Here is a 27483-nt window from a genome sequence, read left to right as displayed (position 1 = left end):
GACATCTTAATTTTGGACTTCTAGTCCCTTGAACTGAGAGAGAATACATTTCTGTTGTTAAAGCCACCGAGGTTGTGGTTCTTTGTCATGGTAGCCCAGTGGAACTAATATCCTAAGGGACTCAGGGACTCAAGAGAAAAAGATAGAAGCATCAGCCTCCACAGGAATGACTCCCTGGTGGTGAGGCTCTGGATGTGTGGCAGACATTCTGAGGTAGCCTAGAGGGGCCACATTCTACTCAGCCTCTTCCCCTTTACTCACACTGTGCCTCGAACCCATGTCCTTCTGGGTCCACTTATCAGCTCAGCTTTGCAAACTCCTACTCGTCCTAAAAGGCTTAACCCAGTGCTACATTTTCCAGAAAGCTTCCCCCGACATCCACTTCTCCATCTTTTACCTGCTGTTGTTGGCACTGCACACATTCGGCAAATACCTATGGATTTGTAATCCATTAGGTAAATCACTATGCTGGGTACAGAATACAGCAGCGAGAGAGACATATTTCCAGCCCTCATGTTGCTGACAGTCTAGTGTAATTCCAGACTGCTGATGACAAAAATAAGACTATTATATGTGCAACACGAGCAGCGATTTGATAATACCAACTGAACACTTGCCATGTGGTAGACGCTCCATGAAGTGCTTTATCTTCCTTATCTCACTGAATCCTTACAAATACCTACATAGTGGGCACTGCTACTCACAGAGGTTAAGTAACTGCCTGAGGGGACGCTACTCATACGTGGCAGAGCTGGAGCCCCAACCCCAAGCTAATTCCCGCCTGTCCTCCTTACAACCGTGCCTCTACTGCTTCTCCTAGATAACTTTCAGAGAGTGTAAACAGTGTGCCAGTAGGAGGAGCACAGACAGCAGGGCGCACCCAGACTGTGGAAGGCAGTCGGGGGGTTGGGAGAGGTTAACCTGGCCCATCCCTATTGGGCCGTAAGCCTCTTGCAGGCAGGGAGCCAGGCTCGGTTATGTTTACGGTAGTAAGTATCTGTGAAGGTGGCTCAGAGGCTGCTCTGCCTATAGCAGGTACTTAATAAGTGTCTGCGAAATTGATCAGGAGAACCCAGAGATGTCAGTTACTTACACAGAATTCTATTAAGATGTTTAGGTACAAAAAGTCAAATAAATAAGTGCTATATAAAAACATTTCCCAGTATTTCCTTAGTAGTTCCTATCATTCTTACCTTTTTGTAGGGGAGCGAGTCTGTGTTTTCTGATCTCTGTGAGAGCGACCAACATTAGGCAGTGAAACAGATGTAATTCAAACTCCTCCTACTGTATCTGGGACCCAGCAGTCATGCCAAGAGGTTCTGGAGACTCCACGCACACAGGGGCACAAGCTCTGTTCCCATCCGCCAGAGCACCCATGAACCCTCCCCAGGGAGGGTTCTACAAATCCTACACTGTGGCTCTTCTAATCCCAGAGTTAAGCTGACATGGAAATGTTCTAATTACTCAAGCACAGGGCTCGTGAGGCTTTCCACACATTTTGGTTCACAGTACAGATGGAGAAAAACAGAATAAAAGACACAACCTTCTGACTTAAAATTGCTTTCACGGCATCCTCCACTTCCTCCTGATTGCTGAGGTCAACCGTCCAAACGTGGGGCCGGCCGATGAAAACTTCAGCATAGGGATGCTGGGATGTCAGCTGGAAGAGAAAGACAAAGCCCCTCAGTCTCACGAATACTTTTTTTTTTTTTAAACCTTCTGTGCTAGATGGAGCGTTATGCTTTTTTTATGGCATTGTACTTGCGTAGCTAACAAGACATTTTTGTCCTTCCTTGATGATCAAAACCTCCTGAGGCCCCGTGAGTGGAGAATAAAAGAGGGATAGCTCCACATCTTGAACCTCACTTAGAAATGTCAAAACCAGGTGACACGGTGGCTGTTACAGGTGGCTTCAACCCCCAAAGCTGCACTAAGACACAATGAAACGTTTAACTCTTGGTCGTATCCCAGCCCTGAACATCACCTCAGTCAAACTAGTATCTGTTACAAAACACAGGTTAGGACACATAGGTAAGCATGAAAAAATTACAATAAAGCCAGGGGCGCCTGGGTGGCACAGCGGTTAAAGCGTCTGCCTTCGGCTCAGGGCGTGATCCCGGCGTTATGGGATCGAGCCCCACATCAGGCTCCTCCGCTATGAGCCTGCTTCTTCCTCTCCCACTCCCCCTGCTTGTGTTCCCTCTCTCGCTGGCTGTCTCTATCTCTGTTGAATAAATAAATAAAATCTTAAAAAAAAAATTACAATAAAGCCAAAAGCTTTAAAGTCATAGGAGGACGAGTAACAGTACATACGAAATGTGAAGAAAGAGAAATAAGACGACCCGAAACAGAGAATTTTGGAATGGTTTCAGGACGAATCATTAGCATCATGTTGGAGCCTTAATACTGATAAAGACAACTTGGATTCAGCAAAGCTCTAAATTCGGAGGTTTTACTTTAAGAACAAAGGGAGGCCAAAGAAACCCAGGATGGAACCTGGTGATTCTCGATTCTTGAAGGGCCCTTTCTTTGACGGCTAAATTACTGCCCAAACTGGCTTCCACCTTTATTCCTGTATCCCTTTCAGGGAGTAATGGGAAGGGAGCTTTCGGCACATTCGTGAGAGCGTTTTCAGTTCTCACAAAGACTGGGGTGCTGCCTTGATCTGTGAACCCACGGCTGAGGACCCGGGGGCTGCAGACCCCTCACGAGGCGCTACAGTCCTGCAAGAGGCAGGCCGTCCACTTCCCATTTGGCTTCCACCTGCCCCGCTGGGCCTCCATGTGGGCTCACACAATTCAACTCTTCGGCACGGTTTTAATATACATTGAATTTCCCAGGAACGTAATTACCATGTTAATCAAGGGATGTTTGTACTCTGTTTTCTTTGGAACTTCACCCATAAGCTGTTACCACTTTGGAAAAATCAGGGCGGCCGAGTCAATGTCACTCAGATGAAGCGAGTCTCCATTACAACATACCCTATCAGTCTGTTATTTGCAGCTCTCACGTTACTGGCGATTGCATATATATGTATACATATATATGTACAGACACTTTTTAACTTAGCTTCTCTTTATAATATCACTTATAAGCAACCATAAGCCCTTACCATATAAGGACTAACCATGTTCAGCTGAATGTTTTATTCTTCTTAAGTACAAACTTACTCATTGTAAGGAGGAATGAGACATGTTTTCTACTAGAACTACTTTCTAGTTCTTGGGTATGGCATAATATTTCTTGACTATATATACTGCAATATGTATTTTCTTTAAATTATTTTCCTTTATGTTAGAGCTAGGGAATCATTCTTTTTTGAAATTGCATATGTAGGCAGGGTATATTATTTACGAATTTTATTTCAGGACACAAAAGTAGATCTTAAAATATATTTGTGGGAGAAACAGGTGTTGGGTCTGGTAGGGCTGAGGCCGTTGCTTTAGAGGCTAAGCTGGTTCTCTTTTTCTTCAGACTCCAGTATACACAGAGGATAGGATGATTTAACTGACCCCTCTCGACCTCACTCCTAGCCACCATTCTTTGTATCCTACCTCACCAGTTGTGTGCACACATTACGCTACTCAGGGCAGGAAACCCAGAGTTTAAGTTACTGGGCCTCAGCTCCTAGCTGTCATTGCTACCCTCTCATGGAAATCATGATTCTCTCTTTCTCTCTCTCTCTTTTTTTTTTTAAGAGTTGAGAGAGAGAGGGAGAGAGAGAGAGAGAGAGAGAGAGAAGGGGGGAGGGGCAGAGGGAGAGAGAGAATCTCAAGCAGACTCCCTGCAGAGTGAGGAGCCTGATGCAGGGCTTAATCTCAGGACCCTGAGATCACGACCTGAGCTGAAATCAAGAGTCAGACGCTTAACTGACTGAACTACTCAGGCGCCCCTGGAAATCACGATTCTGAGGAGAAAATATCCTAGACTTTGCTCTTGCCTCCTCTGCCAGAATCATGCCCCTCGCTGGCTCGTTCAGTTCCCCATTCTTCTGACAGGCACCCTCTTCTTTTGCTCAGCCACGTGGTCAGTGATAGAACCCACAGAGTGACCCCAGCAGCCTCCTGGAGTTGGGGAAGCATCCATTTCTCTGTTGTTTCCTTCCCCCCTCAGCACACATTTTAGATTCAACACAAATCTGTGAAGCCCCTGGCTGGCTCAGGCACTGTGCACATCGCCCGCATAGACATTCTTTATCACGTTCCCTGTGTATCAATGAGGATTTTGAGATTTACAGGGGTTTACAATTCTGCAAGACCACACAGCCAGGAAGTAGCAGAGCAAATTCAAATAGAGATCCTTAACAGTGCATGAGCTTTTGATGGAAAGGAAGATGACAATTTTACAGTATCTACTGTGTTCTTAAGACAAAGGCGAAAAGAAGCCTGAAGTAAACTCCAGTCTTTTAATCACACTCCTAAAACTTGCCGAAAAAAAAAAAAAAAATCAAACAAAAAAACCCCAGGATTGAATTTATGCCTGCAGTAGAGCTTTTCTGAAGACAAGCAATTGTCACACTGTTTTCACTTGGTGGCCCGGAGAACAAACGGATTAAATCTTCCAATGGAATCAGGGTAAATTAAAGTTGCCGTCAATGTCACTATGCAGCCACTTACAAATTGGCAGTCGCTCTCCCCTCCCCTTTTTAAGGTCCCTGCTTATTTGCAAGTTTGCCCTAAGCACTTGGAAAATACAGAACACTGAGCCATTATCATTTTATTCATTTACATTTACTGAGGGTTACTTAATTTTAACGAGTAAGGCATTTTGTAATTCATTATTTCCCCTCGCAAAGCTATGCTCCTCCCTGTTAATTTACTGAGAACCATCTGATCTGAGCTACTTCACTGTGTATCAATCAGTAAATTTACTGGAGTATAGTTTGTAAAAGTAATGAAAATCTTATTAAATATGAGACATTATTTCAGAGCGGCTATTAAATGTCTAAGGAGAACGTGAGTTCTCTTTATGGAAAAAAACCCTGAAGCCGCAAAATTTCTAATAGTTTACAAAATGTCCAAATAATGATTAAGAACCTACTAATGTGTTTCCTCCAAATATAAAGATAAAAATCCAATTTATATCACATTAAAAGTATAACCTGAACCAACCACGTTACTTAAGGCATATGAAATTGTTTCCCTTGAGTATATATCGTGGTTTTAAAAATTGGTCCAATGTAAAAGACAAAAATAAAACTAAATTCTCGTATAGAAATTTAGACTTTTTTCTCTTCAAGCCAAAGGAGGGACATATATGCAATTTATTGGATTGATTTATATGGATCAATTGTTGCTTAACTGGAAAAACTAGCAAGAGGCTGAAAAAATAGCTTTGTAATTATGTCCACTTTGGTTAAATTTTTTCCATTTGCACAGTAAAAGAAAGAATAATCGATTTTGACCCTTGGGCATCTATAGAACTGTTGATAGCTCTCTCCCAATGAAATGGCTTTGGTTAGGGGATTCTGTGGCTTTTGTGAGCTGAAAGAGCAGAATGGGTGGCCCACCTGGCCTTGAGGTTGAGTTCACTGGGTCCTCCCAAAGCTGTGTGATGTTGCTGGCTCCCAGCTGGCTCTCTGCACTGTCTCCCGCAGAGAAGGATATGGACATCAGATGGAACCTGCCCTCTTGCATAAAGCAATGTGACCTTCTCGGGATTTCCCTCCAACTCATCAACATTCATGCCTTTTAAGCTTGAAACTCCCCCTCCTCCTTTTCCTTTACAGCACAGCTCTGCCACCATCCCCTTTTCAGTTAACCCAGCACATTCTCCACCTGGCACAATTCCAAGTTGACACTCCCTCCTCAATCGACTTAGCTATTTCTTTCCGTATCAAAACCCGAGCTCCTGGAAAACAGGAAATGTGTCTTAATAAGTATCCCCCATGCAGGAGCTAGTACCACGGACCCTGTAGGGACACAATGCACATCTGTCAAATGACTTTCTGCATCCCAGCCCTCCTGTGAGAGACCAGGACTGATGGAGTCATCTGTGTGAGGTCAACTCACTCAGCAACTACTGAGAGCATCCCACGGTGCCATTCTAACTAGAGTACCATTTAAGCCCTGGTGGAATCATCTGAAGGGATGGGAGGAACCAAGCACCTGGGGGGCAGCTCTAATGCCTATTCTCTTCTTACGCCACGAAGAATGAAAAGCCTCCACCACCTCAATGAGAAGCACTTTACTAAGTGATGACAACGGACAGGAAATGATGAACATCCTTTCCCCAATAACTTCATACTGACTGGTCTGATCTCGGTGACATTACAGCATTCACTAGGAAATGGATTGTGTAGGAGTGTCCTAAATTTTTTTTCAGGAAAAAAATACTCAGTTGTAACAAAGTGTCATCAAAATCTTTAGAATGACTAATAACAAAAAGGTGCCAGTTGCCAATGTAGTCTAAGATACTTTTGACTGATCATTTCCCAAAGGCTCATATATAGAAAGAACAGTAAGAACAGACAGGTTTCTCCACTCTTCATGTATTCAAAAAACTACACTGAGGGGAAAAAGGAAACCACCATTAGAACTACCATAATAAATGTTGTAGGCAAGATCCGCTGACACATGGTAAAAATAAATGGTCAAAAGTTTGAAGAGAACCAGAATATTTGCAAAGTTTCGAAATATTTTTTTCAATATGGAGAAAAATAGTAACTTTCTAGTGAAGAAACCCAGCAGACACTACTTGAACCAAGTGATCAGGGTGACCACCAGCAGTAATTAGACATACTGACATCATGCCCCCCTTCCCCTGATATATCATACTGAGAAGGCCACACCACTTCTGTGACATTCTTGCTAAAAATGCATCATCTCAAAGTAACCAAGAGACAATATCTGCCAAATCCAAAGTAGGCAAGGGTATACAAAAAGGCCAACTGGTACTCTTTCAAAGTGTCATGGTTGTGAAAGACAGTGAAGGACTGAAGAACTGTCACAGACTGGAGGAGATTAAGGAGATATGGCGGGTAAATGGAATGTGGGGTCCTGGACTGGATCTCAGAACCACAAAAGGATATCAGTGGAAAAAATGGCGAAGTTCAATTAGACTCTGTGGTTTAGACAACACTGTGATATCAGGGTTCATTTCTTAGTTTTGATAATTGTACTGTAGTTTTGTAATGTGTTAGCACATTACAAAAGCTGGATGAAGGTATTATACCCAAACTCTGTGTACTATTTTTGCAACTCTTCCCTAAGACTAAAACTATTTCAGAATAAATAAAAAGTCAATTCCAACATCTCCACTTGTACATAGAATGAAAAGCAAGAACCCAAGCAGATACTTGTACACAAATGTTCACCAGCAGCACTATTCACAGCAGAGAAAAGGTGGAAACAACCCAAGTGTTTGTTAACAGATGAACAGATAAATAGCATGTGTTGTATTTATACAATGGAATATTATCCAGGCCTCTACAAGGAATGAGATTCTGACACGTGCTACGAACTTGACAACAGTATGCTAAGTGCAACAAGCCAGTCAGGAAAGAAGAAATACCGTCTGATTTCACTTACATCAGGTACTTTCTAGAAAAGGTATATTTAGAGAGAAAATAGGTGCGAGGTTACCAGGGACTGTGGAGAGGGGAGAGAGGGGAGAATGGGGGTTGGCATTTAATGAACATAGTTTCTGTTTCGAACAATGACTAAGTTCTGGAGATGGGTGGTGGTTATGGTTGCACAGGACTGGGAATATACTTAATACCAGTGAACCACACACTTAAAATGGTTAAAATACTAAGTTTTCAATTATGTATATTTAATCACAATAGAAGTAAAAAAAAAAAAAAGGAACAAAATTACAAATAATTCTCACAATGTGGGCAGAAAAACTTCAGAGATTTCTTACACCTAACTTAAAAATGTAGGGATGATCTACTGACCCCAATTTTCTATCCTAAAGTCTATCCTAAAAGTTCCAAAGAAGTCAAGTCACACGGTAGAGCAGAGATTCTGAAACTGCGATGTTCTCACTGCCGGGGAGCAACTCTTCAGATCATTCCAAAGAATAAGCTCTTCGTGCCAGGCTGACCGCTCCTGATCCGTGCCCTGGCGCCTCCCCCAACGCCTGGCACACAGTGATGCATTAAGTATTGCTGAGGAATGACTTCCCCCAAAGGAACGACTGCCCAAAAGGAAGAATTCAAATGTACTAAATCAGCAGAAGGAAAAGCAAGCATGCTAGTCAACACACACAGTCACCCTCGTCAGAGGCTGTGTGGGCCACAGGCTGTTCTTTCCGAGGGTTACCTGTGGATCTCAATCCTCTTCCCTCCACCTCCTTTGGCCCTTTCACCGCTTACAGGGAGAGTCAGAAAAAAGAATTCTCCAAAGTAATCAGCTCCGTGAATTGGTAAGATCTCTGACTGATCAGTGAAGAATGATCATGGAAAATGCATTTCGTGTTCTTTCTGGGGGAGGGAGGTTCGGGACAATCGGCCCAGGAAGGTTTGAGAGTAGCAGAACTGAACACCGTGGGCTCTACGGCAGCTACATCACGGCCGCCCAGCCGTGCCGTCCCCCGGAGGGCCAGGGGCCCTGCCCGGACGCTGGCTCGGAGAGGCTTCCTCCCTGGGAGCTGCCCACAGAGCCACAGAAATAAGAAGATCACTCTTACGGTTTCTTGCACGCACCCGTTTCTGACCAGATACAGTAACGCCAGCTTGATCACCCCCATGCTCTGCAGGACTTGTGGACTGCCCCAAATCGAACCCAACTGCCTCCAGCGGGGAGTCATCACCTGCTGTGGTTTTTTTTTAAGAGCATCTCTGAAAGCAATTCAAATAAGGCTTCTGCCAACAGTGTGAGCAATGGCAGGATTACGCCTCAGGATGGTGCCTACCTATGGTGGCCAAAAATACCAGGCATGTGACTTCAGGTGCCCATCATATGTCGCGTCTCTCTGACTGAAGGACCCCATGGCCTACTCTTTCTTTCCCACAGCCCATCGTGGAGAGCACGTTTTTCAAAAATGCCTATTAGCCAGTGGATCTCCTTATTCCACGAATGCTAGATACTCAAGAAGTCAGAGCTCAGCCACTGAAAAGGCTGGAGAGTTCTGTGTGAATTAGAATAGAGCTGAGGCAGAGGGAAAAGATGCCAGTTTGTGGGGGCGGGGGAGACAGAAGATCTAAGTCTTGGCTATGCCACAACCTCGTTAGGAGACAGCGTCAGCCATTCCTCCTGAGCTCCTGCCCAACCCCCTCCTTCCACCCAGTTATGTTCAATGATGTTGACAATACCTACTGTCCAAGGCTAGGAGGTTCGAATGGGCTCCTAGCATTCAGTAAGTAGCTAGTATTCATACTGTTGAAAGTAGGAGGATTTTTTATAGACGCTTACCTCTCGCAGAGTTGGCTTGCCAATGAAAAAGTCTGTGTTTTTGCTGCTTTTGGGTGGGCTGAACTTGGGATTCAGAAAAGCACATCCATTTGCGATGGCCTCCAGGGGAGCTGGGCCCTCGTAAGGGAACCCGAGTCCAACAAACAACTGTAAGACAGAAAAGCACACCATATATAAACACATCAATCAGGACGGGCGTCCCTGGTTCACAGGGGGATATTCTGTGCTTCATTCCCATGTAGAAGCCTCAGAGACTCTGGAAGGTTCCCAGACCCTGGGGGGCGGGGTGAAGAGAAGGCAGCTCACGTCAGGAACTGAGAAATAGGACTGGGGACCTTTACAGGCTCACGAAGCTGCTCAGCGCATTATGTTCTCCTCCTTTGCAAAAAAGAAAAAAAAAAAGTAAAGAAATGAGCATGGAGGGTGGGGTGGAGGTGGGCAGTTGAGGGGGTAGGGAGGCGGGGGTATTAAAATAATAAAAAACGACAACAAAAACCAAGACCCAACAATAATCTTTCTGTAACTCACCAGGAGACATGACTGGAAAAACACTTGCTTAACTAAACAGAAGGTTTCTTCATTGAACCAAAGGAACAACAGGCCCTTTCAGGGATGCTGGGCAGGGGGACAGAAAGGTCACTTGGCGGTTTGATCACAGTTCAAATGGTGCTGCTTTAAAATGATGCTAGGTCAGTAAACACAGGTTTTCATAATGGAGTTTTCACTGGGGGACACCAACAACTTCATTTTTATCTCCCCCTCAGTGGAGGGGAGAGGGTGATGAGTGGCGCCATGGGCCAGGCAGCTCTCCTCAGCAAGCACGCCACATGCGTTCCCTCCGGCAGACAATAGATGGCAGCAAAAACACACTCTCCAAGTCTTCATGCAAACCCTAGCTCCGAGCTGCTGGGACAAAGGGGCCTTGCTGCAGCTCACTGGCAATGATTCCTGGGTCCGAAACTGAAACAGCATCTCAGGGAAATGCCTCAGTGCAGCTCCTCCCCTCGGGACCTTTCACAGTGCTGGAGGGCTGGAAGCTATCGATGGCAGGGTCCAAGTCTGGGCTTGGGGAGGTGTGAGATCTCCCTCACGCACCGAGGAGCCAAGGCTGAGATCACTCAGCCTCCAGAGGCACATCAATCACCAAAGGATAACAGGGCCCCACGGCACCGTTCCCTTCTGCCATCACGCTGAGGAACACCCACACAGCCAGGCCCTGAGCATGAAGGGTATTGGTGAAGTGGATACACAGCAGGCCTGATTCTCCTTTCCTGGGGCCCTTTCCCCAGCACTTCGGTCTTTGCAGCTGCCTAAATGGAACGGTTACTTAGAATGGTTCCATGTGGAGAGACCTGAGTCCCTGCTTCTGGGTTCTCTGGGCACCACTGAGAGATGCAGGAAGTTTGTGCTGGGCACTCAGTTTTGGGACTGAACACTGAGCATGGCCCACGCTGCACATACGGTAGCCCCCACAGGGATTTTTCTGGGACAAGAAACAAAAATCCCAGGTTTTCTGGGTAGACTCCCTATCCATGACTGTATATTATTTTGCCCAAAACAGGGCACTTAACCTTTGTTTTGGAGGAATAACCTTTCATTTCCTGTAAACTTTAAGATGACCAAATATACTGCCAGAGACATCCACTGGAGTTGAGGAGAGCAGCCATGAGTGGCCAGCAGGGCTCCCACTGCCGGCTCTGGGCACTGTCCCTTGGGCAGAACCACTGGGGACATGGGTGAGGAACATCATGTTAGCAGGAGCCTGGAAGATGTAGAATATAAGGGGCATCTCCACCACCATTTGGAGGCCCTGTTTCTGGATCTTATTGTTATTTTTTAAAGACTTTATTTACTTATTTGAAAGAGAGAGAGAGAAAGAAAGGGGGAGGAGAGAGAGAGAGAGAGAGAGAATGCATGGGAGGAGCGCAGAGGGAGAGAGAGAGAATCTCAAGCAGACTCCCCGCTGAGCCTGCAGCTCCACTACCATGAAGGGCTCAATCCCATGACCCTGACGTCATGACCTGAGCCAAAATCAAAAGTTGGACTCTTAACTAAATGAGCCACCCAGATGCCCCTGGATCTTACTCTTCTTAAGTAGCTGATAGGAGTGAGATTATTAGAGAGAACTTAGCTATATAGGGTGTGGCCTGAGCATGCAGCTCAGAGGTGGGGGTGGGAGAGGATGCCTGACAGCAGCATTAGAAATGAAGGCAAGAGTGGGAAGGACTCGTCCCAAGACATCACAGCTTTATTAAATATGAAGAATCCACGGTTACCATCCTTCAGGCTTTTGAGCTCTGTGATCCGCCCTCCCTACCAGATTTTGGGGAGGATATGCAGGCTCTCCAGGGGAAGGTGACCTCTCTCAGGTGGTGGCTGGGTGCAGGAAAGCACAGGGCTTCCAGATCCTTTTGACTCTGAGAAGAAAGGTGCTGGAAGATGCAGATGGGGGGCTCTGTGGGTTAAAATGAGACCTGGAGCCCACAATGTGTCCTGACCTCTGAAAATCAGGGCCTGCCACAAAGTGCTGATACCTTCATCAACCTTAAATTGCCAAGAACTTTAGAGGAAATGCAGGACGCACAATGATTGTCTATTTAAATAGAAAATACTGGGAAAAAATTTAATTAGCTCCTTCAGACCAACCAATCTGAACCCAATAATTAAAAGGATTTGAGACTGTTGCTTAATGGACTTGAATGTGACCTAGGTTTAATTATATCTGAATAACAATTTTGCACCATCTCGGCTGCCCTGCTGGCATCAAAATATCTCAGTACACAGAAAGTCAACATTCCGCGCTAACTCTCCAAAGCCTCACAATCTGAGAATGAAACTTAAGCAAATACCATACAATTTCTTGGCAATGAGTTTTCTTGTCACGCTAATTAGGATTGCAGGAAATGCACAACTCAGAAATACCAAAATAACAGTTCTTTGTCACTTCTGTCAATAAGCAATTTTGTCTTGCTTCCTGTGTACTTATTACCTGTGACATTATAATGCAGCAGATGTATGAAGGTCAAATAGCACGCTTGAGGTTTGAATCACAAAAAGGGCAGGCAGAGAGAGCTGCTCACCAGCAAAGGGTAGCCCGTGAACTCCTGAGTCCCATGGCCGTGGCACACGACGGTGCCTTAACCACACTCAATTTCCTTCCCCAGCACTGTGCTACTTACAGACACCCTCAGCACGGGACGGGGCGGGGGGGGGGGGGGCAAGAGACATATCACAAGAACGCATGCAAGCAGGGGCTTCACTTTTCAAAAGGAAACTGGGCATATTTTATTTACACTTCATCTGCCCTTCAGAAGCCCCGAATCGAATGAGGCTATTCCAGATGACAGAACATCGTCATGGCTGCAACTCCTCCCCGTCGTCAATAAGCATTTCTAAACCCAGGGATTATATGCTCTACAATTAAGTTTCTGAACTAATACTAAGCAAGAGAAAACGCATGAAGCACCACAGATCTTATTCACGGCACAGGATTGGGACATTCCTACACGTACGCCCACAAACGGTTCGGGAAAACCACTCAGAGTCTTACCCTGTGTGAAAGGGAGAAACGGAATTGTTTTAAACCCCGACTGGAGTGGTGAACAAGGAATCCTTTCAACATGGATAAAAGTGGTTCTTAGGAAGGCTCCACGTGAATTTGGTAAGTTTGCAGTCACTCTTGACGGGGAACATCAAGATGATCCAAGATAGAAGACAGGCGCTCAACAAGCTAGAGGAGCGGCGCGCTAGCTGAACTGGTGGAGTGGCTCGGGAGGGGGTTTGAGCAATGACTCAATCAGCTTCTCCAACAGATTGACGACTGGCACAAAGTGGTCAGGACAATGTGGAACTGACAACACAGCGTCTACACTCAGGTCAACCAAAGTTCAAATCCTCACGGCCTCACTTCCTAGTTCTGTAACTGTGGGAAATGGTTACATGCCTCTTCCTATGGATTAGCAGAGGTCCACTGATAGCGTATTCTCTCCAGCTGTGGGACCTTAGTCAAGGGAACACAAGCTCTCTAAACTGTCTTGTCATATGTAAAATGGTGCAAATAATAGTGCTTTATTTCATGGACTGCTGCGAGGATTAAATGAGATATTTCATGGAAACGATGCATTCCAAGCTTTGGCACTGAACTGAACATTCACTCAACAGGAGCTGCGATCTAGACCCAACTTCACGCAGCTGCACACACATGACCTTGTATTGTTAGCTAGAGCTTAGGTGTGTGTGAGTTGTGGTTGTCGGTTTTACAAGACGTTTGGCACCTGCATATGTATTTACAAGTTCTCACAATTCCATAAAGTACCTGGACTAAGAAAAGGGGAGGGACATCCATCAGAAGAGTGAGAAGACATGGTTTACCATGGCCGCCTCATGGAAAGGCCGGTCCCAGGAGCCACGTACTATTGCTAAGCCTTGTTTCTTCTTCATGTAATGATTGGGAATCCTCCTATTTTTGGTAACGTAACTTTATAGTTTTAAAAAGAATCTATATGGTAGCCGAGTATGGAGGAAATGTATTCTCCTGAGAGGTGGTGCTTTCACGTAGCCTAAAGGGTCTTTCTCTGGACACGTGTCTGTCCTTCCGCACTCGATGCCGAAGAAAGAGAATAGTGGCCAAAATCTCTCCTATTTAGGTTTGGCTCTACCCTCTCATGGGTTGCCCACATCCCTAACCTAAACTATAAGAAGATTCTTTTGTAAAGAGCTAGAAGGGCAAAGGAGACAAGACAATGGTACACACCAAGTATGTTTGAGTGCTCAAAGTTTGTCAGAGTTAGCTGTTATGTAAAAGGCTATCTCCTAGAGACCAGCTCACTGGGTAGACTCCCAGACTATCCTTGTTACCCAAGTGGTCTTTCAGAAACAAAACCAATACAACACAACACAAACAACAATACCAAGACCGAAAGTTCACCCACTTCAGTCATCTGGAAATGCCAGTTCAAAATCCCACGCACTGCAGTTTGCATTATAAATGCATTAACTTGGAGATGGGGGGTGGCTAAGAGAAATATCTGGATAAGTTTCTAGCCGTAGATGCTGACCCTCTTTAGCTGCCCGGCACACACTATTTACTGTTAGAAGGCGTGAGGCAGCACAACAGGCTTATTCGCCGTCGCATTAAGGATGGGCTCTCACGGTGCTGAGGTCGAGGGCTCTTGTGACAAGACATAACTCACGGAGAGGGCACAGATAAGGGTTAGAGAAAATGGCTCGTACTACTATAATAAATCCCCGTGATTGTGTGCACCGCAGTAACATGATGCACCACGGTCAAACGTGGCTGATACTCGGCTCCCGTCTTCCAGAGCAACCTCCTGCTCTTATTTAAGGGACATCACATGTCACAGTGCAACCTTTTGCACGACCAAGTGGTTGACCCCACTTACAGCATCACAGAAGTTTTACGTTGGTATTCCGCTTTTTTATTATTGCTACTTCTACCTGTGTACTTTCCACATTGCAATAGTCCCCAGTTTACCTGTTCACCTCCTCTACCACATCTGTATAACGTTCGTGGGCAAAACTGCCTTGGCCATCCCTGTAGCAAAAATGCCTGCAGTAAGGCCTGGAATGTATTTAGTAGTGAATACACATTTGTCAGAAAAATGAGCAGAAGAATAAATACTAATAGATGAGAGCTTTCCAGCAATTAAGAGTCTCTGTGAGGATGAGGAGATGCTGAACGTTTTCGTGTGTATTTGAGTGTGCGGCTGTGCTTTCGTTCCTGAAGTCAGAGAAGTTACTGAATCACCTCACTATACACTCTGCGTCCTACACACGTACGTGGGAGGGGAAGAGGGAGAGAGGAGTACGTGTGTATCCAATTTTTTTTCCCCATCTGGCTGGAATGGGAGTAACTTTTGGTATCGGGCACAAGGATGAAGCCTCCTTAACTATCTGAGGGCGAATGTTTCTGTGTCTGAAATGGAAGATGGAAGATGGGTTGCTCCATCAGTAGGTTAGTGCTTGGGCTGTCTCTCACAGGCCACACCTGTGTGATGTGTGGGTAATACAGTGGAGAGGCAGGCATGGGCTGTCAGAAGGACAGTGTTGCTCGCTGTGGAAATCTGGGTGATTTAGGTACGTAATTCATGAGCAAAGCAAGAAATCACTCTTACGGGCATGGTCCCAAGATCCCAGATGGCTAATGGATTTCATCCTCTTTCCTTCATTTTCTAATTATCTGCAGGCCTTCTACAAGCCAGGCCCTGTTATCAGCATTGAAAATATACCTGTAAACACAACAGGCAAAGCCCCTCTTGTCATCCTGCAGCTGCATGAGAGTCTGGCTCCATGGGGTGGCCACCTCAAGCCCTGGGTTTTTGAGAGCATGCTCAACCACATCCAAGCTCATGGGAAAAGTCACGGTTGGTGGGGGGTCAGACATGGGGATGGGATGGAACAGGACGGTATGTACTGTATATCCTCCAACCTTGCCCGGGCTTCCAGGTGAGTCCCACCGCCAAGCTGATGAGCTGACAAGGTAGGAAACAGGGCTGTCATGACCTGCCCAAGTGCTGGAGGGTGGACGGCTGGAGGCTGGGGTAGAGAAGGGGTACAGCCACAGCATGAATAGCGCAGCTTTCTGCCCTTGTTTTCCACAGCCAGAATTTGCTCTCAGCTTTCACTGTAGAAAGGGAGGTACCAGTTCTGCCTCACTCCCAATGCTCCTCCAGTCTAGTGTAGGATGGGACTGCCCCTTCTATAGAAGGAGCTTCCCATGCTAAGACTGGTGGTGGTGGTGGTGGCGGGGGGAAGGTTAGGAAGGAGAAGAAAGAAATCACATTAAAAGAGAGGAGGTCTTCCCCCCCGTCCCCCCTGGAATAAAAACATGCTACCCGGTGCATGCTTCAACTGCACTCCTGCAGTCTGCTGCACTGAAAGCCTGGTCGTTGGTCCTCTGATAAATAATTAATTTGTCCAAATGTATATGCTTATTAGTAGAGTCTTTCAGATGCAACAACTTCCAGGCTCTTTTAGCCCCAATTTTAATGTCACGCCGAATTCCTCCATCTTCGGAGGCTCCGTGCAGCTGGAGCTGGCTAATGACACGTGGGCCCTTGTGGCATGCCGGGGCAGAATTCTGCCAAGCGTGGGGTTTCCTGGGCCTGGGTGCAGGGCTCTGAAGACGGCTCATAAAGAAAAATTATGAGTGAGGAGCTGATTAAGCATCAGTCAGTTCCACCTGGCTGCCCACCTGAAGGAGCACCAGACTCGCTTCCCTCTCCGGTGAGTCTGAGGAGTGCGCGGATTCCCTTCAGTCTACCGACATTTGCGTCTCTCCATCTCCGGTTCTCCACTTTCAACGTGGATTGGAATAAATCGCTTTTAAATTGCTCAGAGACATGGAGGAAGGAGTTAGAGGCAGAAAGGGTTATAAATGCAAAGCCTGACTGGTCTGTAGTGTCATTATTTCAAAGCCCAAGATCCATTCATTTCAGGGCCTGCTGCTGTGTTCTGGGTATGAGGGGAGCCTCCACAATACACGGCCTCATTTTCATCGTATTTGCCAACTGTTTTAGCCATAATTCCACTCGGAGTGCTTTAATATATTCCAGTCAGATGAACAGGCAATACAAAATGGGATCAGTGACATCCTGTGAAGGCACCAGTTTCTCAAGGATAAATATGTGCCCCTCACACTCAAAATTCAGGCCGCAGTCCTTGGCTGTTAGGCAATCTCCCACACCACGGTTCGAACATCAATGGCCTCTTCTCTTTCCCTCCCTGGGACATCAGGGGCCTCAGCTTCGGCCTATTTCCTACTCTCTGACAGGGTAAGTGGATGGTAGGGGAAGTTAGAGTTCTTTTAAAATTTCCACGGCTGAGTAAGACATTCACGAGGCTGGGTTAATAGGAGTGCGCGAGACAGTAATGACACGCTGTTGAAAACCAGCGCTGCCAAATGTAATTTTAAAGGAGCTTGAGCTTTTCCTACCATCTGATGTGGGGAAGAGTAAAATGAGGCAAATGGCAAAAAATAGCATTGCCACTAAAGGGCCCGGACATTCTAACGATTCTAAAATGTCATCCTAAGACAGAAAAAGAATGGGAAGCTGAGAGTGCAAACTGGGGAACACATTCACTCCTGTGTTGCCACGAACACTCATTGGACTACAGATGACCTTGCAACGAAATGAGATCTTAATTAGTACAAATCAGATCTTTGGCTAAGGAGATAAAGAATTTATCCAACTACATTATTCTTGGCATCACCAAATGACTTAGAGGCAGAAATGATCAAATGCATTCACATATGGAGAAACTGAGGCAGAAAGGAGGTACATATTCTGTTGGCTGGTGAGTGCCCATTAAGTGTTCTCTAGTTTGGGTGTTTATTCATGAGGATGGTGCCTTTAAGGGCCTAGCAGGGCTTTAATTTGCAAATCAATCAATCAGTCAATCGATCATGAGTTAGGGTTGCCTCCCAGGCAAAGTGAGTGACTATGGGCCAGCCAAACACTCTAGCCTACTTTCTTCTGATTACGGTGCAGTTAAAACCAGCACCTTCCCCACCTACCTCTTTGGGCTGTTGTGAGAATCAAACGGGGCAGCATGTGTGAATATACTTTCCGGAATCCAAGTGTCACACAATGATGAGAAATCGCTTTGAAGCCACAGAGCCTCTCACCCCCTCAGCCTTCCCCCTACCTTACAAACGAACACCCCGCCTGTCAGGGCCCAGAGGGGAGATAGCCACTGTGGATAACAAGCTGGCCTGTGCTCTAAGGAAGGGATCACACTGGTTTTCTTCACTCTTACATTCCCTGCAACACCTCTGGCTCTTCAAAGCCAAACTTTGGCCTATTTCATTTGGTCCCTAAGTTCATTTGGTACTTTCACGGCAGAACTACAGGCACCGGGTCATCACGCCACTAAAATAGTTCTCCATCAGTGGCTCCCCCAGCTACCTACCCCATGGGGCCTGAAGTCCGTCTGTGCCTGTGACAATCAGCCCCTCAGCCCCTTACCAAAGTTTCCTCCCACTCTTTCCCAGCAACAGAGCAGCTGGACGGCTTTGTGGCTCCCTCCTGAATATGTCTTCTCTGCCTTCACCACGTAAGTCTCCCTTGTCTCTCCTGACGCCAGGCACGCCCTGCCCATCGTCCATCTCCAAATCTCTCACAGTGCCTTCCCTGCTCCTTGGGCCCAAAGGGACTCTCCCCGTTTGAACGTCTTCAGTATCCACTACAAATTTTTTGAATGAGGAGGCGTGAGGAAAAGCCAGTTGGGGGGCCGATTCCTTGAATGGAGCTATCAGGGAGGTGGGGGAGCCATGCACCCCAGGCGTGCTGTGAAAGGTGCTGCTTTACCACCGTGTCTGACCCTCAAGACAGCGCCTTACCTTTTCTGTATGACACTGTATCCCCAGCCCCTTGCTTGACGCCTGGCACAGTATGGGTCCTTCATAAGTAAGTTTTAAACTGTAGCAACGTCTTTGCACAATTAACTTTTAAGCCACAGCTGATCTAGAAAACCACTACCTGGAAATGACCCAACAAGCTACTACAGCACTGAAAAGACAGCACGAGAGATTCTGATCCCATCTGCAACACCAATAGAAACAAACTGTAAACAACATCACTGATGGATTTTTACAAAATCACTAAAAACCTACCTTGGTTTCTCGGAGAAGAAATTGCAGGTCTCGTCCACTGAGGATACCATGGTTTTTCACATAACTGGGAATATTCTTCGTGCTGGAGCCATAAACAGTCGCGTGTACTTCCATGTAAGTGTGAATAATGTCCAAATAGATTTTCTTATTCTAAAGAGGGGACACAAAGGGAAGGCATTTTTTTTTTCTTTTCATTCTTGTAACAACCTGCCTCATAGCTGGAGGCCACAGAGATAGAGTTCTTAATCTGGAGATTGCAAGAATTTGGCAATCCAACCCATAATATTTCTTTCAAAAGTAATCTGACTGGATTTTGAGGGCAAACATGGTTATACTGCCGCTGTACAATTCTGCAAGAAGGAACATATTATGTAGCGATATATTACTGAATACCAACGATAGCTCAAGGCCAATTGTTTTAAAGTATTATCCTCGCTTTGTAAATTACCAGGGACCCAACACTTTGCATTTGGCTCCTCTGCCTTATGGGGGAGGAAGTTTGGGGAAGGAAAGCCCAGAGAAGGCAGTCAGTTGGACTGGAATATTATCTGGAGATGCTAAGCTGTCCCCGAGGAATGCAAACATCCCCAGCTCTTGCCAGCATTTCTAGTGATGATTAACGCATGTTGTCAGAACTGGATCCCACCTACTTGGGACAAGGGGGAGACAAGAGTTTCCCACAATATACATTGATTGACCAGGCAGCTGGCGAGATAATGAGCATTTCCAGGTAGACAAAAATGGAAAAAAGATTAAATGTAAGCTTTGATGAACCCTGAACTATTCAAAAGTAGTTTTATTTTTATTAGAAGCAAAACAAAACCTCTTTTTTGTACTGAATTTTGAGGCGCATTTTCTAAATCAAAACCACCTGTGATGAGGAAGCGACTCACTTTCCCTTCCTCTTCACGTTTCCGTGTGACTAAGGAACACAGGCTGGATTTTATAGGTTGCTTTTTCTTTCTTTCTTTTTTTTTTTTTTTTGAAATTTGAAAGATTCAAGTTCTGTAATGTTTTCCAGTTGTATAAAAGTGGGACAAGTTTTTCTCATTCTAAGCCCGTTTTCACACACTCCAGGAAAATGTATTAATAGCCAGTTCTATGACTAAAGATCCGCAAGGGATGTAGGGGTGTGGCACCAGCAGCCACAGAGCTCAGAGAAGGGGAAGGGGCTCTGCTGTGGGGAGGGCAGCAGCACCTGCCTGCCTCCTCACAGGGTTCTGAGCTGGGTTTGGGGCCTGCCCTCCGCCATGTGTTGCCCTGGTGGAGAATATTACAGAGAACTCTCCAGTTTGGGGGATGCATGTTTCAAATCACATATCAAAAGTCTTCATGGCTGGAAAAACAGCCTTGTTTCCATTCTCCATCTTATGCACCAAGATGATTTTGTTCAGAAGCAACCAAGTCCATGCTTGCACTCTAATATCAGCATAAAGTGAACATGTGGCCTCAAAGTTTAATTTCATGCCATGTTTGGTATAGCTGGAAGATGCTAAATTCATCAGTTGAGAGATGTATGCCCTTGAATTAATGCAGGGGTGACTAGAAAGAGTTTCTAAACCCTGGCTTCCCATTCATAGCATGAGTCAAATTTAGCATCGCCTCCATGATATATATTAATTTGAGGGGTTCTAGGACATAGGTCTTGTGCCAGATGTACCTGGTAACTCCTGTCCCCCCAAAACCCCTTCTCAGGGACTCCCTCCTCACCCACAGCCCCTGGTAGGTAGGGAGGGAAGTCTGTAACCCTGGTGCCCTGCCACTGCTGACCAGCTTGGGCTGTGTCTGACGTGAGGGCAATACCATCTCTAGGCTGTCCAGGAGCCTGGGACAGGGTGGCCAGGCTCTGGAGGGTGAGCTGAACCAATCAGACCCTCTCTCAGGAGCTCAGAATCCAGTACACAGAGAGATTCCTGTCAGATGACTGTGGGCTATAGAGCAGAAAGGTCACTTGGTGTTGGAGTCTGGACAATTACGAGCCAGATACAAGTTCTGAGGAAAGCAGCTGCCAGTTTGGGGGGTGGAGGTGGAAAGAGAGCCAGGTGAGAGCTGAAAGGAGGAAAGGGAAAGACCGAGACAGACAGCTGGTAATCAGAGGGCGCCAGACAGTGACTGAGACCAAGCATGACAGAGAGACAGGGCATGAGAGGGAGAGAAGAAGGAGGAAAGATGATGGTGGGAGCCACTGAGGAAAGCAAGCACAGGGACACGGAAGAGAGAAAACCCGGTCCCACTGCATCCACAACTGTTCCCTATCCTCAATTTCCCAGATCTATCTGGATCCTTCCAACTATAATAATAGCAGCTGCCCAAACCTTCCCCCATTCTACCCCACATTTTCGCTTGAGCTACTCTGGATGGATTCCTATCATCCAGGAGGAGGCCTGTCAGGATATCTTGTTGGGCTTTGTTCAGGGACTGCGCAGGCATCTCTCCTTTGAGCAAAAAGAGATGCTTCCCTATGAAAAGCCAGCTGCTAACTAGTGAAGATGGACCAAAGGTCCTTGAACTCAGTCTGCAGTGAGGGACAAAGAACAGTGAATGGCCTGCCTGGTTCCTGTCCTGGGGGATACTCACTTCAGACAGACCTAAGATTAGAATTCCCAGACCCAATGCCTGGGGAGTGAACATTATACAGGATACAACACGTGTACTGCCATCAATTCCAGAAAAGGTGGGGCTCCTTGAAATACAGAGGGAGGGAGGGGCAAGCTCAGGCAAATAAAAAGAAGCATATGCAGGGGCTAATAATAAAGTCTATGAATTTATTAACATGAAGGCCTGGTCAAGTCTGAAAGTAGAAATTACCTTCAGAGAGGATTTATGTAATTTCATGAACGAGAAAATCAAACAGGTTATTAGAGGAAAACAAATGTTTCCAACGTAACTAACCTTTGAAGCCAACATGACAACTAGGTGATTCAGCCTAGGCCTCTTGTTGCCACTTGTGCGGGGTGTTGCAGAGATCTGGTGAGGGTGACTCAGAGGACGGGTCCCAGGGACAGGTACACTGGAGTCAGCCACATCGAGCTGCCTCCCTACCCAAAGGTAATGTGCCCTGGGTGCTACGGGAATCCAAAGAGCCAACTCCACCTTAGGACCGCTGCCTGAATTTCAAGTCCAAATGTCCAGCTGTCTCCTGAACCTGTCTACCTTGCTGGGCTGTGGGCACTTCTGACCCAACAGGTCAAAAAGGGAATCCATCGCCTTGTGTTCCCAGACCAGCGTCACCCTATGTGCTCCTCATCTCAGTGACTGACATTAATCTGCACCAGAAAACCCTTGTCATTCCACACATCAAAGTAGACAGAAGGCCCTCTTGATTCTGCCTCCATAATAGCAAATAGGCCTTGATCCTTGCCCACCTTGATGGTGCCAGGATTACTACAACCAGTACCTTAACACAACTCCCTGCGGCTCAAAAAGGTGAAGCACCTTGTCCAAGATTTCTACAGGTGAGCAGCAGCTTTGGGACTGACCACAGAACAATCTGTATGGCTCAGCATCACTTTTGAACCATGCGAAGCAATGCTATGCATATGGACAGTGTTCCTACATATGGACATTTGTAGTTAAGTACAAAAATATGCACGGGGATGCCAGACTCCACTTTCCTGACACAGATTACTGAGGGGGCAGGGAGGTCCTGGGGAGGTGGACGAGCTTTAATGGTATTTATAATATGTAATTTCCCTGTTAAAAATCACAAAATATTAACATCTACATATTTGGGTGTGGGTATTTGATATATTAATTAAAATAGAAAAATTTAAAATGTATGCAATCAAGAACAAACAGAAACCAGTCTGTAGGACTTCAAAGCACCACTGGCACCTCCCTGGAAGGCTCAGTTCCCACCACGAAGAGAGGTTCAAGGGATCCCCTTCTCTCTTCGATGTACATTACTACCTTTTGGGTTTAAGAAATACGGTGCTGATGTTTCTTAAAGTAAGCATGGGCCTGCCTGCCTTTCCCAACCCATGCGAAGGACAAAAGTGGGGAGGTGAATGTGCAGGGATGAGGACATTTTCCAGCATCTCCCTCCCTCCCTTCATTTTAGATATTCAGGCGGGGTGAAGGTGTTCCCACGAACTGAGTGTCGGATCTTATTGATCCAAGAACTGGATTCAGATCACTCCCTAGAAAGCATTCCCTCTCTGACCTAAGAGACCAAGGTCAAAGAAAAATATCTACTCCCCAAACCCTATCACCTGCAAGTTAATGAGATCCAGTCAAAAGCATCTTGCACTGACTACCAAACCCAGGCAGGCCACCGCCCCTTTCTGGGGGCTGAGGGAAATGCCTCCGGTCCCAGCTGAGCAACTTGGAGCCCCAGAACGCTGTTCAACAGCCTCTAGTTCAATTTAAATTCCCATTAAAAACAACCAATCAAACTGATTAAAACTCAAATGTACCTAAACTCATCTGGAGGTGGGGGGAAGGGGAGATGCAAAGGCAAAGGACAGAACATCCTGGAGCAAAGGAGGAGTGTTTTCCCCTGTGTCTGTGAATGCTTACGATTGTAGCTGGAGGCAGGTGCATTTTCAGAACTGGTCATAAGCTATTCAGAGCTCAAATAGAGAGCTTTAGGACAACAATTCAATCTAAAGCAATACTAGTGCGATCCTACAGCAAGGGGGAGAGGCGGAAAGCCCAAGTGGAGAACTGTGAGCTCTTTCCTTTCCCAGCCAGTGAATCAGGGGTAAAGGAATGTTCTTTGGCAAATGTCAGTATTCTGAGCTTTTGGTTGCACTGGATATTATATGCTCATCTCGCCAGCGTTACCCTGCTCCCCGCTTCAGACACATACATCCTTTCTCCCGGACCCTACTCCCCTCATCCACATGGCGCCTTGTGACCTCTCATCGTTCGAAAGAAATGATTCTACAGCTCTGCCCAGAGTTTGTTGGTCCGGGGAAAGCACGTGGTGAGTGCTGAGCCCTAGGCATCCTCCCTAGGAAGAGCTGACGGCTGTGGACGAGCCAGTCCCTCCCCAGAGTCCAAGCGGTGAGCTGCAAAGCTGTGCAGCCACATCGAGCACAGGGCCCATGACACGGAGGCCGAGCTCCAGACAGAAAAATGAAGTCCTTGCTTGGAGAAGGCCAAGCGCGAGACAGTACGTGTTCTGGCAGGGTCTTGAACCACAGGTCTGGTTATGTCTCAGGTGCATCCCGGCCCTTCCCTGGGTCCCCAGAGTCGGGAAGTCCCTGCTGTGGCCGGAGCCAGGAAAGCTGGGTTGTCACCATGTCAGTAGTAAGAGTCCTGACAAGTACACTGTGACCGGATTTTTATTTTGACCATCATTGATTATTTTTTTAAGACTTTATTTATTTAACTGAGAGAGAGCACTAGAGAGAAAGAGCGAGAGAGAGCAAGTACGAGGAGGGGGCAGAGGGAGAGGGAGAAGCTGCCGAGCAGGGAGCCCAATGCGGGGACTCGATCCCAGGACCCAGGGATCATGACCTGAGTCGAAGGCAGACGCTTAACTAACTGAGCCACCCAGCATCCCGACCATCACGGATTTTTAATCATTTTTAATGTAGTAGCCTCCACTTCCTTTCCTACAAATACAGAAATTGGTTTATTCCGCGGTTTTATGAATATATGGTGATGACTCATATACTTTGAGAAACACAAGTCCATAGAGGATGCCTTGCCCAAAACTACCCCGGAAACGCTTTACTAACTCCTACTGTGACGTGACTCCTTGAAAGCTCGGGGTTGCACTGGTCCATTCTGCTGAACCAAGATCTTGTGGGTCTATCTTTCTGTACCCCGGCCTCCTCCATTCACTGCATCTACCTGCCCTCCGTGAACTGCTGACGGTCTCGGAGCTGAGTGCCCTGTCTGAACGGTGACACATCCTCCCGAGCCTTCTCCAGTTCCCCTCGCTGCCCAGTGGGTGCTCACGCCACCCAGGCTGCCCTGCTCTGTCGGACCGGGAGGAAGCTACGCCGGGAGGTGGGGAGCATCCCGGGGCCCGCCACCCTGAAAAGCAGCCCAGTAGTTCCCGGAGAGGTGGACCCAAGCCCGTGAGAAGCAGGACACAGAAGGCGGCAGGCAGGGCAGATAAAACTGCCCTCTTTCTCTCCTCTGCAGACTACACCAAAGCTGAGCTCCTCCTCGCAAACCTTCTAGGAGCCGAGCAGCCCGTGGCCATGCTGCGGTGTCTGGGTGTCTGTGTGGCTCCCGGTGGAGGAGGAGACTGCACGATCGTCGGCGCCATCACATCACCTTGTACTTCTCTCGGCCTCACTTCCCTCTTCCTGCAGCCCTGCTGCCCTGGGCTTGCACCTTTTTCTCCAATAACGAGCAGTACTCAAATCTGCCTCGGGCCTTGCTTTCTGGAGGCCCTGGGCCGAGACCCTAGTTTTAGTCCCTCACCCCTTCAATCCACCATCCTCAGGGCTGGTGTCCAGAAGTGAAGAATTTGTCCCCCTATACAAAGTCTTCAAGGCTCTTCATGGCAGTGAGAGACCACCTCGTTCACTACGCACACAAGGCCCTTCATACAGCGGCCTTCTACAGGCTTTCCAGCTTCATCTCCTACTGTCTCCCCTCCTCCTCTGCGTCAGGTCTACCTACATCTCCCCCGCTGCTGCCTTGGCCTGAAACGCCCTTCTGCCCTTCCTCCTTTTCTCTCCTGGACTCCTCCCCCTCCAGTGTCCGCAAGCTGAGATCCCTGGGCTCAGCCGGTGAAGAGAGCTGCCGCCTGTTCGGTGCCGTTAGTATTGCTAAATTAATTAAACAAGGAGGCCATTAGACGGGGGTGGCTCTAATGCCGTCGTGGCCTACATAAAGCGAAGCCAGCAAACACCTCAAGGTTATGAAATCAAAACACTGGAGAGACAACCAGTCACAAACAGCTCACTAGGCTGTAAACTGCAACTATGCAATAATTTCCTTTCTTTCCTTCCACATCTCCTCTAAGTCTTTGGCCTCCATCCCCTACTGTCAGGGGAGTGCTCCTCACTACTTCCGGTTTAGCGCTAACTCATTCGAACTGATTTTATTCAAATAAACTCTTAAGCTTTTTAACATGCCTCAGTTTATCTCTTAACAGTCACTTCCTGTTTGGTCTCTTTGGGCTGCACTGTCCTTGCCGGCCCGCCCTGTGGGGCTGGGGACTTCTGCAGGGCAGGACGCTGGCGGCTCCGGGCCTGGGGGGGCCTGGGGCAGAGCAGGAGCTCAGGAAAGAGTTATGGGCTGATGAGCAAACAGAGAGGGTGCAGGAAGCATAGCGCATTTATGGGCTCATGGAGAAGATGGATCTCAGGCTCCCTCACACTTGGCTCTTCTAGCCCGTCCTGCCATCTTCCCACCCTGCCTCAGGAGCCAGATCCTTCCCCAACAAAACCTTCTCCCAGCAAATGAGCTTAAGGTCCGTGACTTTACCTCAGGGTGTATTTTGATGAAAATAAAAACGAGAGTTGCAGACGTTACAAGATGTATTTCAGAGTTGAGTCATCTTCCTTATAACCTAGCTCTCTCAGCAGTTGTGAGGTAGAAGGACAGGAGGGAGAGAGACGGTTTAAAAAAACAAAAAACAAAAAAACTACCTCATCAGCCTGTTCCTGAAGTCTAAAATTCAACCAGAATGAAAAATTCTTTTATTCCAAGATTAGAAGTTCTAAAATGCAAATCTCTGAATTTCAGCACTAAAGCAGAAAGAATTTACATTACAGAATAATTAGACCTTAAGGTCCTTGGCTGATTTATTGCAAGTAACCACCCAAGGTTAAGGTGTGTGTGTAGCAGGGGTGGGGGGGGGGATCCTTGCTGTGTCTCACTCAGGCTTCCTAGGGCTCTGGAAGACCCTGGGAAGCTAAGATTCTCCAAGCCTGCCACCCCTGACCCTTCCTTCCTAAATCCTGACCTTTCAAGGAGAAAGGGGGATGTTCAACAATTACAGTGGGAATAATAAGGGGAACCTTGTGCTCTTGTCTCCAGCCTGGCCTGTGGGCCCCCTATGGGTCCCTGGCCAACCAAAAGAAGGGAATTTGCTCCCCTTTGCTGTCCCGAGCCCCACACTTATTCTTGATCAGACCTCAGCTGGTATAAACTACAACCCCTCTAGCACGATGGGTTGGTTGTGTGTAAGCCACACTTAAGTATGATATGAGTGGTTCTAGAACCTACCTACTGCTGAGTTTTGGGCAGAGGACAAAAAGAATGGATGTGGAATGAGTGAAAGGAAAGAATATTCACCAGTACTTGACTTCTTTTCTATTGTCCAGTTAGGTGGCTGAGATTTCTCACAAGAAATTTAGATTTTTGAGGCTCAATGGCTAATGTGGAAAGAGTAAATCAGCCCTGTTATTGCTGGTGGATCTATAAATATTGGATAATATTACTTCCCAATTATATTAGACAGTTTCTATATGTCCTGAGCTTAAATTGGGAATAAAATGTATATAAAAGCTACTTAAATATATACCTTTATTTAAAAATAGATGGCACTCACACTACCCCTCAGACCATAAAATGGGACAA

At 46.7% G+C, this 27483-nt stretch overlaps 1 protein-coding gene across 13 annotated transcripts in view; it reads right to left on the bottom strand.

Annotated features, from left to right (window-relative positions):
* The window catches only part of MGAT5 (alpha-1,6-mannosylglycoprotein 6-beta-N-acetylglucosaminyltransferase), a 332386-nt gene that overhangs the window by 28604 nt on the left and 276299 nt on the right, over positions 1–27483 (bottom strand). For all 13 annotated transcript variants that reach the window (XM_045783126.2, XM_087857425.1, XM_045783144.2 and 10 more), the window contains 3 exons: positions 18991–19140; positions 9357–9503; positions 1544–1660 (listed from right to left, as the gene is read on the bottom strand). In XM_045783126.2, coding sequence (XP_045639082.1) covers positions 1544–1660; positions 9357–9503; positions 18991–19140 — 414 coding nt within the window. The remainder of the gene's footprint in view (positions 1–1543; positions 1661–9356; positions 9504–18990; positions 19141–27483) is intronic.

This window comes from Ursus americanus, chromosome 1 (genome assembly GCF_024610735.1).
Source record: "Ursus americanus isolate L20-20 chromosome 1, mUrsAme1.1.p, whole genome shotgun sequence".
NCBI classification, from domain to species: Eukaryota; Metazoa; Chordata; class Mammalia; order Carnivora; family Ursidae; genus Ursus; species Ursus americanus.
The sequence above is the reverse complement of the archived record's forward strand: the minus strand, read 5'-3'. Positions and strand labels throughout refer to the sequence as shown.